At 39.4% G+C, this 10,725-nt stretch overlaps 1 protein-coding gene across 4 annotated transcripts in view; it reads left to right on the top strand.

Annotated features, from left to right (window-relative positions):
- The first annotated feature begins 253 nt into the window (after positions 1 to 253).
- Positions 254 to 10,725, top strand: part of HSPA4L (heat shock protein family A (Hsp70) member 4 like) — a 56,549-nt gene continuing 46,077 nt past the window's right edge. Inside the window, exons 1-2 of one of the 4 annotated variants that reach the window (XM_023217568.3) lie at positions 254 to 495; positions 895 to 1,092. In XM_023217568.3, coding sequence (XP_023073336.1) covers positions 986 to 1,092 — 107 coding nt within the window. In that variant the 5' untranslated portion in view covers positions 254 to 495; positions 895 to 985. Of the gene's footprint in view, positions 496 to 732; positions 1,093 to 2,025; positions 2,184 to 10,725 lie in introns of those variants that run through there. The other 3 variants (XM_031935318.1, XM_023217571.2, XM_023217569.1) reach the window with 3 other exon arrangements.

The raw sequence follows: 10,725 nt of genomic DNA, 5'->3' as shown, positions 1-10,725 counted from the left end.
AGGAAAGGTACGTGGAGAGCAAGTTGTCAGTGTAATCTTATATCTTGACAGAAGTTTGACTTTTGATATTTCAAAGCCTGTGGAGGAAAAAAGAAAAAAAGCCTAAAACGTGCTCATCCCTCTCTCGCACAAGATCAGCAGCTCCCCCGGGGCTGGGCAGGGTGACGCAGCGGGCACCGCACAATGCGCGCCAGCTCACAGAGCCGGGCGCGGCAGGCCTCGAGCCACAAGCGGAGTGCGCAGGCCGGCACACGGGCCCCTCGGGGAGGCGAGGCCTACGGGCCAGCCCTTCTGAGAGCAGGGGGTGAGGGGGCGGTGCCCGTCAGTCAGGGCAGCATCCTGCCGCCCTGACAAGCACGCCTCCAGTTGCCAAAACAACCCAAAAATGTGCCTCAAAACACGTTTGCAAAGCCCGGAGCCGGCCGGTCGCCTCCCTCTCACCTAGCCTGACCGCCCGACGTCCTGCTGCCGCGCGAGGGCGAGCGAAACAACTCTGCTTCCTCTCCGCCTTTCCCTGATCCTCCCCGCCCCGCCTTCCCGCTTCTCCCGCCCCCGGATGGCTCAGCAGTCTCCATTTTCCAGATCTTTCTCGAACCCGCAGCTCCTTGGGCAGCCGTTGCCCGAGTGCTGACGGAAGCGGCCGAAGTCCGGGCCGGGAGCGGGCTCGGGCGCGGAGCGTAGGCTCGCGCGCCTCCCGGGCGGCCGAGCGCGCAGGCGCAGGTCCCAGTAACCGCCGGTTGGAGGTGGCCGAACCGCAGTAGGGAGAGACCCAGGCGGCGGGACGCGACGCAGGCTGCGGCGGGGACGGCATCTGCTCCTTCCGCGGGTTTCCGACTCCCTGCCCTAGATTTTCTGCTTTGCGACTTGGGGTTCCCTCTCGTTTGCTTCTCGTAGGAGTCACAATCCCAGCAGCAATAGCCCAGAAGAGGACGCGGTTCCCGTACCGAAGGCTTCACCACCAGCAGCCCGACCATCACGCGGCGGGATGTCTGTGGTTGGCATTGACCTCGGCTTTCTCAACTGCTACATCGCTGTCGCGAGGAGTGGCGGCATCGAGACCATCGCCAATGAGTACAGCGACAGGTGTACCCCGTAAGTGCCTCTGCTGAGCATCACCTCGACCCTAAGAAACGTTTTTCTCTCCCGCCCTTAACGTTTGTCCTGTTTGCTGCTTCCTCGGATTTTCCCCTAATGTGTGCGGAACCCCGAGATGACAGGTGCAGCCCGTCATCCGCAGTCCCTAGAGACCGCCGGGTGGCGGTCGGACTTCCTTGCCCCGCAAAGCTGCTTTTCCTTCAAGGACGAGGGACCGCACTAGTTTGCGCAGCTCTCTTTTCTGTAGCCACGCACGCACGTCCCCTGCCTCCTCGTGCCGCTGTCCCCTAACGCCTCTTTGCTTGAGAGAAAGAGGTTGCTGTGGGACAGCCCCTGGCGTCCGGAACATCGAGAAAGGTCTCCGGTTGCCTCTAACGAGGTTTGCGTGGGATTTATCAGCCGCGGGCAAGCAGCCCCGCACTAGCTCAGTAGAGTTCTTCATCCTGCCCTCCTTCCTTTCCCCGTCCCTCTGGGCGACAGCTTTTTCTCAGAAAAGTAAAAAGTCAGCTTCGGCTGCACACGTCAGAGATGAATTGCAGGTTCGTCTGGCCCCGAAAGCCTTTTTTTTTTTTTTTTTTTTTTTTTTTTTTTAAGGGCGGGGAGTGAAGCTTGTGCGGTTTTACAAAACCCAGTGCCCTTGAGAGCTGGAGGTAATGGAGCTGGTTTCCAGGACCAGGTCAATGGTGCATTGATAGGGAGAGCATTGATAGGGAGAGCCTCGGGATGGGAGTCACTGGCCTCATGCATTGGTAACTACGTCAGTTGCTGGAATGCGGCGGGGTTGGGTCGGACCAAAAGCGTGTTTCTGCAAAGTGAATTGTTGGAGTCGGGGGCAGCTGTCCCGTATAAACATGACTGTGGAGTGATTCTATTATGAACGCTTGATGAAAGGCTTAGGAGCGGTGTTATGTCATGGAAACATGTTTTCACATGTTCCGTTGTTTCTCTGGCCTGGGAAGTTTGTTGGCAAGGAATATAATGAAGTAATTCTGTAATATGAAAAACTAGTTGCTGCTTATAGGCTGCTGTTACTGGTAATTTTATGAGGAAATCAACTGTATGAAACTTGTATTACTTTTTACGGGAAGGTAATGTGGCATCTTAATTTGACCGTTCTGAATGGTCCAAAATATAATACCTAAGCTATACTAAAACAAGGTCAGTGTCCAAATGGTCTTCAAATACCTCCTTTACTATTCTGTGACAGCTTTAAAATATGGCAAAGAGATATTGAAGAGTAACTCACTTGAAGCAGTCTGTGCTTTGATTTCTTTCAAAGAAGATTTTGGAAGGTTTTATACCTTTTGTCTTAGATGTACACATTTCTTCTATTGAAATTTTAAACGTTTTGGACGTTTATATTTTCAATATATGGGCATAGATAAGGTAATCCTCAATACTGTTTGAACTCTTCTACTTTTTACATCTTTTTCTGGCTTTTATGCACAATGGGAGACCAAAACAGTAACTGTGAAGTCGATGAATTCGTCTTTGCAAGGTTTTGTATTAAGCCACAACAAATACTGGCTTTCGCCAGAAAAGGACCGGAAATTTCACTCTCCACCTTCAGCAGAGTAGGGGTTAAAAATGGGAGCAATCTTTGGCTTCAGTGACTCAGTCTATAGAGAAAAAACTGAGAGGTAGTGTGGACATTCTTTTAGTCCTTAAAGCCATATCCCAAAAGATCAGAAACCATAACAATAAGAAAGATCGATCTACATTTCCGGGCTGAGAAATCTCTTTAGTAGTGAGTGAACCTGTGATTCTTTAAAGAGCCTGGCCGGCCAGACTTTGAGAGTTCTTTAAAAAGTGGGCTTCTAGAGTCTTCTAAAAGTCTCTTTGTTACTGTACTTAGGCATATTGGCTGGTTCTGTGTGGCTGAGAAGTAATGTGATATTTCCGATTTGTGAGCTAGAAAGCCAATAGTAATATCTAGATTTAATGAGCCTAATCTACACTAGAAAGTTCTTAAAGTGAAAGGATATTTCTCACTTAACTTGCATCAGCAAGTCTTCTCTCCATGGCTGGGCACTGTCATTTACTTCAAAAGTGTATTTTTTTGTTATTGTTTCTGAACAAAAGTCCTTCATGGTAGTCTAGTGCTCTTACACTATGTATTACTTTGTGGGTCCAGTTGTTGAGGAAAAACATAGCCCTTCCAGACCTCAGGACGTTTATCCATCAATTCAACACCGATCATGCAAAAAGCATTGTAACTATTAGATAACCTTTAACTTTTCTAATACACCACAGTGTTTAATAACACACATAAATAAAATGTTACCTTTGCAAATAAAATGTTTTTCATATTCCAATTGCTTACATCAAGGTAATGTGACATATTTCTAAGATGCGAATACATTATAAAATGATCCTGTGAGAAGAGGAAAGAAATGTTCAATTTAGTTGTTTTCAGCATTCATACTTTTTTACATTTCTTTCATTAGCATACTTGATTGCTTATAGTTGAGAGGATCCTGTATAAACCAAGAAGGATAGTTTAATGAAAAAGAACCAAGTTTTGGCCTGTAATTAAGGGACAAAAGACAAGTTAATTTAACCTATTTATTCAGATTCACCTTCTGTAAAGTTGGAGTGGTTATACTAGCCTCTCATCTCGTGCATAAGTTGAAGAGGGAGAGAGAAATTATGCATAAACTGAAGAGACAAAATACTTTTTCTGAACATTTTCTTATTGAAAATGTTCATATGCTCATTATAAAAAATACTGGCACATTAAAAGATGAAATTAAAAATTGTAATTCCTCCAGATGGTTTTCTGTGTGTTTTCAAAGGGAAGGGGAAGTATATACTTTATGTTTAGTAACCTTTTTCTTTTTTTCTTTCTTTTTTTTTTTTTTTTTGTAAGACGTAGTCTTGCTCTTGTTGCCCAGGCTAGAGTGCAGTGGCGTGTTTTCAGCTCACTGCAACTTCCGCCTCCTGGGTTCAAGCGATTCTCCTGCCTCAGCCTCCCAAGTAGCTGGAATTACAGGCACCCAACACCACACCCAGCTAATTTTTGTATTTTTAGTAGAGACGGGGTTTCACCATGTTGTCCAGGCTGGTGTCAAACTCCTGACTTCAGGTGATCCATCCGCCTCGGCCTCCCAAAGTGCTGGGATTACAGGTGTGAACCACTGCACCCAGCCTATGTTTAGTAACCTTTTTCTATGTAAAACATACGTATTTCTATACTATCAGTTGTAGTGTCTGTATAATCATAGTAATTTAATTCATACCCTGTTAGACATTCAGGTTATTTATAATACTTTGTAAGCAGTGTTGCAATAACTATCTTTGTAACTAAATTTTTGATCCTTCAAGTAAATTCCTAGAAGTAGAATTCCTGAGTGTCCACGTTTTTAAAGGTCTGGCACATATCTGTTTTGTTCACTTAAGTATGGATGTGGGGATTAGAATTTCCATCCCAGGCTTAAATATAGCAAGGTGATTAGTTTCACACATGGGGAAAAAAGCAATAGCCAAGAATCGTCATTAAGTGTCAAATTAAAGCATGTGGTAAATTGAAATAGAGATTGCTATGTGCTAAGCAAGCATTGTCATATGTATCACAATTCTATGAGTTTGATCACACTAGCTATCTTTTTTCCCATAAGAAGCCTAAAGCAAAGTTAAATAACTTGGCCAAGAATTAGTAAAACAGTGAATTGGACTCTGTTTCAGGCCTCTCTGACCCTAGAACCCAAATGTCTTTCCAGTATCTGTTGTTGTAAGTGTGGCATGTGTGTAACTAGGTTAATGATGAAAGGAACAAAATACCTGGTTGAGCAGTTATTGTACAGGAAGGCATCTTTGATCTACTATCAGTAAAAGTCTAATTTTATCTAGTTTCTAAGAAATACTATCTTTTTAAAAAACATTATTTTAATAATTCTTAAAATTTTTTTTGACACAGGGTCTTGGTCTGTTGCCCAGGCTGGAGTACAGTGGTGCAATCATAGCTCACTGCAGCCTTGAGATCCTGGGCTCAAAGGATCCTCCCACCTCAGCTTCCTGAGTAGCTGGGAGTACAGGTGCATGCCACCATGCCCCACTAATTTTATTTTTTTTCCAACAGAAATAAGGTCTTGCCATATTTCCTAGGCTAGTCGCGAACTCCTGGCCTCAAGCCATCCTCCCATCTTGGCCTCCCAAAGTGCTGGGATTATAGGTGTAAACCAACATGCCCAGCCAATAATTCTTTAAGTCATGTTAAGGACATGTAAAATTCTTACTTTGTTTTTAAAATTCATAAAAAATACATACAAAACAAATGTTAGTGTAAACATTTGGAGAAAAAGTAGTGTGGAAGACAATAAACTACTATTAATAATGGATATATACTTCTCAGAGATAGAATTATGAAGGAGGTGCTTTTAATTTATGGTCTATAATGAACACTTTGTAGTAGGGAATATGGATTTTCTTTAAGTGAAACTGAAGATTTTTGTTAGGTATATTTTATCATCAAAATTCTGTATGATTCTTCAACATTCAGTTCTCTGGTTTTCTGTCTTATTTTTTCCTATTTCTTTACTAGTGTATGAATAATCTGGAAATATGGGAAAATGCTGTTTAAATGCTGTGTTTCAGATGAATGAGACCCCTCTTAAATGCATGAAAATAGAAATCACTTTGTTACATTAAAAACAACAGCACATAGAAAATGTTAAACTCCAGGGGTTAACTGTAACTATAATAGATGGGCATTTTCTGGTGCTGGCAGTTTGGGATGAAGAAGAGGCTTTTACCTTTTTTTGTTAAATATTCTTTTTACTACATGAGTTGGTTTTATATGTTTTACTATTTGAGCTTATATTTTATTTAAAATATTTTAAATGCTGAAGAATTACACAAAGTAAGTCTCCCCCTTTATCCCTTCCCAGCCACCTCCTAAAGTTTGATTTGTTTCTAGCTATACGAGTATGTGATTATATGTGTGTAACTGGGATTTTTTTTAACAAAAGCAGAATTACATTACATTCTGCTTTCATTAAAAAATATTTTTTAAATATTTTGTAAATTTTTCACCTCAAAATATTGTGGATATCTTCTCAAACTTACGGCTTTAATTTACCTCATTCTTTTTGCTAGCTGTATAATATCCCATTGATATATTGACTGTTATGGACGTTTCAAGTTAATATTTTGCTAGTGACATACAAAAATTCAGTTAATACCTTTGCTTTTTTTAAATCAAATTTGCTGAGAAGAGTGAAAAGCCAGGTGATTTCTAAATGTTTAACATTGAACTGACTTCCTTAAGCACTGAAAAAAAAAAAAGGTTTAACATAGCACTGACAGTCTTTTGTTATGTGGTCATTATAAATTAATGAGTATAGTTGTGATAAAACTTTATTTACAAAAATAGGTTTCAGGTTGTGGTAGTTTTCAAACTCCTGGTCTAAGCAATTATAACCAAAAGAATTTTAACATTGTTATGCATTGATATTTGTGTTTGAACCAAGTGAATTATAGGTAATATGAGTTTTTCAAATAATGTATCTAATATAATAATAGTTAAATAATGTATCAAATTTAATGTAGCTAGTATACCTAATCAGCTTTTAAAATATTGTCTACCTATGTAAATATTTGTGTGGTTTCTCCTAATGGCTTCAAGCTGATTTATTTATCATTACATTTACTAAGCATTTGAAAACTCTTAAATTATTATTGTTTATATATTGTTAAATGTTTAATTCTTTGTCCATAATGAAAAGCTGAAAGCTTTGTTATTACTAAATCATATGTGCCTAGGGGTCTTATTTTTAAATAGCAAGCTAGAAAGCAAATTGCAACAGTGAGCTTTTTTGAGAGCATTCTTCCCCCTCCCTCTTCTAGGGCAACATTTTTTCCAAATAATTTGAGAAACAATATCCAGATGTTTTCTTTGTTGTAGAATTTTGTAGTTCCCTTAATTTGTGCATAAGCATTGAAATTCTCCAAGAAAAGGATGTTTTTCCCAAGCTTATTTGAACGTCTGAGGAACTATGTTTCATGGAGCACCATTTTGGAAATGTTGTTCTAGGGCAGAGGTTCTCAACTGGAGGTGATTTTGCCTCTGAAGGGATCTGACAGAATGAGATATTTTGGGGTATGTCACAACTGAGGTCGAAAGAGGAGGTACTGCTGGCATCTAGTGGTTGGAGGCAAGGAATACTCCTAATATCCTACAGTGCACACAGTACAGCCCCAGTGACCCAACAAAGAATTACCTGGGCCAAGATGTCAGTAGTGCCAAGGTAGAGAAATTCTGCTCTGTAGACATCTTGGCAAGCATAGTTGAAATGATTTGTTCAGCCCGTGATTTAAACCTATGGATTACACTAATAGCAGAGGGTGAAGAGTAATTGTGATTTTATGGAACTGGCAAGGAAAAGAAAAGGGCTGTTTTTAAAGCTTAGAGAGTGAGGACTGAATCTTAATGGAGAATAATAAGGAGCAAACAAACTTAGCGCTGAGCTCTTAGGCAATAAATCTCTTCTGGTAGCATGTATTTTCTCCAACCTAATCATGCTTGGTCTTATAAAAATAAACTTTTTGAGAGAGGAAGAAAATCCTAAATTTTAAGGAGAAAATACAGATACAGCTTTCTTAAAGTAACATCTTGTCCTCTGATTTTTATGCCCCTCTCTTACTAAAAGGAACATAGGATATTTAGAAATCTTCATTGTTTAGAATTTTGTGGTATTTTCTGATAATCTGAAATTACCACACACTAGCAAAAGCAGATTGGATATTATAGATTTGAACTGCATTGAAAACCCTCCCTTTATTTTAGCCATAAAATGACATTTCTAAATAGTAGTTGAAATAATCAATACAAAGTAAATATAGATTATGCTGTATACACTTGGATAAACTGTATCTTTTTCTGTGAAAACTCTTACATCAGCCTAATATGTGTTATAATGTGTCTATTTCCCTTGCTATTACTAATGTAAAAGTTCTGAGAGCAAATAGGTGTTTAATTTATTTGGGTTTTTCTGAAAGTACTTGGCAGATATTTTTTATTTAATGATTGTAACATCCTGGAATGTATTTGAAAGAAAATCGAAGGAGTTTGAAGGGTGCCTTTATGAAATGGGTTTTCTATGTATTTGAAACTGGGCATTTCCAAACATGGTTAAATGGCAGATTTTTTAACTTTAAAAATTGTCTGCTTTTAACTTCAGAGAATATCTGATACTGGTAATTGTTCAGCTTTCTTTGTGAAGTAATACATGTATGAAACATATTTCAAGGAACCAGCGCTTAGTGGTAGTTGAATCTGAATCTTATTTAGCTCTACTGTTCTAACAAAAATTAAACTCTTGAGAATCAACCTACAAATAAAATGTTCAGTGTAGTCAAGTGATAGTAGCCTACTATTGAAAAATTAGAAGTATTTGGAAGTATGTCCAAATAATGGAGTTGGGAGCAAGATGGGCTATAAGGTAGACTGAGAAATGGCAAACCTATATTTTCTCTAATAGATGAGTTTTAGGATGGAATGCCAACATCTACACATTACCATATTGGATATGTAAGTTTTTACTCTGGCAGAGAATATGTTGAATCAAGGAGTTATTTATAAGATATGTGAAGATGTCATCTAAGCCACTGATTCCTGCTGTTCCCTTATTTTCCTGTTTTTCACCAAATCACAACTAAAGACCAGTAACTTCCATTTCCTATTTAATCTGATCATCACTTTTAACATTTCAGTTCTAAGTATGTATTTGCTTGGATGCCTCAAAGCTACCTGAAGCCTACCGTGTTCAAAATAGAGTTTGTGACTGTCCTGTCCCCAAACCTATCTTTCTTAGAAAATTTTCTGTCTCATTGAGTGCAACTAGAAACCTAGATATTATTCTTGTCACTTGCCTTTTCCTACTCTCTAGTCCAACACTGCCCATTAAAAGCATATGAGCTACACAGGTAATTTTAAATGTTTTAATGGAGCCAGGTACAGTAGCTCACACCTGTAATCCCAGCACTTTTGGGAGGCCAAGGCAGGTGGATCACTTGAGCCTAGGAGACTAGCCTGGGCAACATGGTGAAACCCTATCTCTACAAAAAATTTTTAAAAAAATTTTTAAAAATAGCTGAGTAGTCCCAGCTGCTCAGGAGGCTAAGATAGGAGGATCACTTGAGCCCTGCAGGTCAAGGCCGCAGTGAGCCAAGATTGTGCCACTGCACTCCACCCTGAGTGACAGAACAAGACCCTGTCTCCAAAAAAAAAAAATTCCAATAGTTACATTAAAAAGGCAAAATGAAGCAAGTGAGATTAATTTTAGTATATTTTTTAAATTCAGTATATCCAAAATTTTATCTCAATATATAATCAATATTTTTAAATTGAGATATTTTACTTTTTTAGTATTAAATTTTTAGAATCTAGAGCACAGATGTCCAACCATTTGGCTTCCCTGAGCCCCACTGGAAGAAGAAGAATTGTCTTGGGCCACATATAAAGTACACTAACACTGAAGATAGCTGATGAGCTAGAAAAAAGGTCCATGCATCATTTTTGTGATATCTGCCACCACAGACAAAAAAGTCCCTGCATTCAAACGGTTGGACACCCATGGTCTAGAGTTTATTTTACACTTTGTATAAGCACATCTCAATTCAGACTAGCCACATTTCATGTGCATAATAACCACATATGGCTGGTGGCTAGTGGCTACCATATGGGATGGTGAAGATCTAGTCTGTCACCAAGTCCTTTAAGTTTCCTCCTAAATATCTCTTTTTTCTTCTTGTGTCCCAGCTGTCACCATCCTGATATAGATTACTGGTAACTTTTTACTCTCCTCTCATCAGTTAACACTATGGTCAATATGATCTCCAACAAACTCTCTACCACTTTTATCCCACATCATTTACTCTTCCTTAAAATCTTATTTCCTTGAGTAAGCCTTTCCTGACTCTCCTCCTCTAGGTTAATTCTTGCTGTTACAAACTTTCATAGCACCATGGTCACCTTCTGTTATAGCACCTGGTTTACTTTCTTTTGTATGAGTCTATAGCGTTGTGAGATCCAAGAGAGCCAAAACCATATCTTCTTTCATTATTATATCCCTAGCAACTAACAGTGTGCCAGGCATATAGTAACTATTAACAAATGTGTTAAATTGACTAAATTAACTTTTTAACTGTTTGCTTTCCCTGAAAATCCAGTAGTCCCCAGCAGAACAGTATGTTGTTCAGCCCTTGGAAAGTACTGCTCTGGAATATTGCCTCTCCAGTTTGTATTATATATCAGTAGGTAGGGTCCTCTCCATTATTCAGAAATGTTTAATGAATCCTCATTGAAATTTAATCTTCATTAACTGAATAAATTTTAAGATTATGATCTGGCACCTGAGACCCTATATAATCTGACCTTGATACTATCTTATCAAATTGTCCTATGAAACTAGCCAAGTTGTATTCTTTTTGTTTTCTCCCTGGCCGAGTCCAAATTATATTCTTCTAGTCCTCAAATAAGCATTACCTTAGGAACCATTATTCCATTCATTAAGTAGTTTTATTATGTCCTAGAAAAAGATCTAGGCTAGAAGATCTAGGCTAGTGCTATCCAGTAGAACTTTCTGTTGTATATTTGTTCTGCGTATATTCAGTTCTCTGTATATCTGCTAC

Source organism: Piliocolobus tephrosceles, chromosome 3 (genome assembly GCF_002776525.5).
Source record: "Piliocolobus tephrosceles isolate RC106 chromosome 3, ASM277652v3, whole genome shotgun sequence".
NCBI lineage: Eukaryota > Metazoa > Chordata > Mammalia > Primates > Cercopithecidae > Piliocolobus > Piliocolobus tephrosceles.
This window is presented reverse-complemented; position numbering and strand designations above follow the sequence as displayed.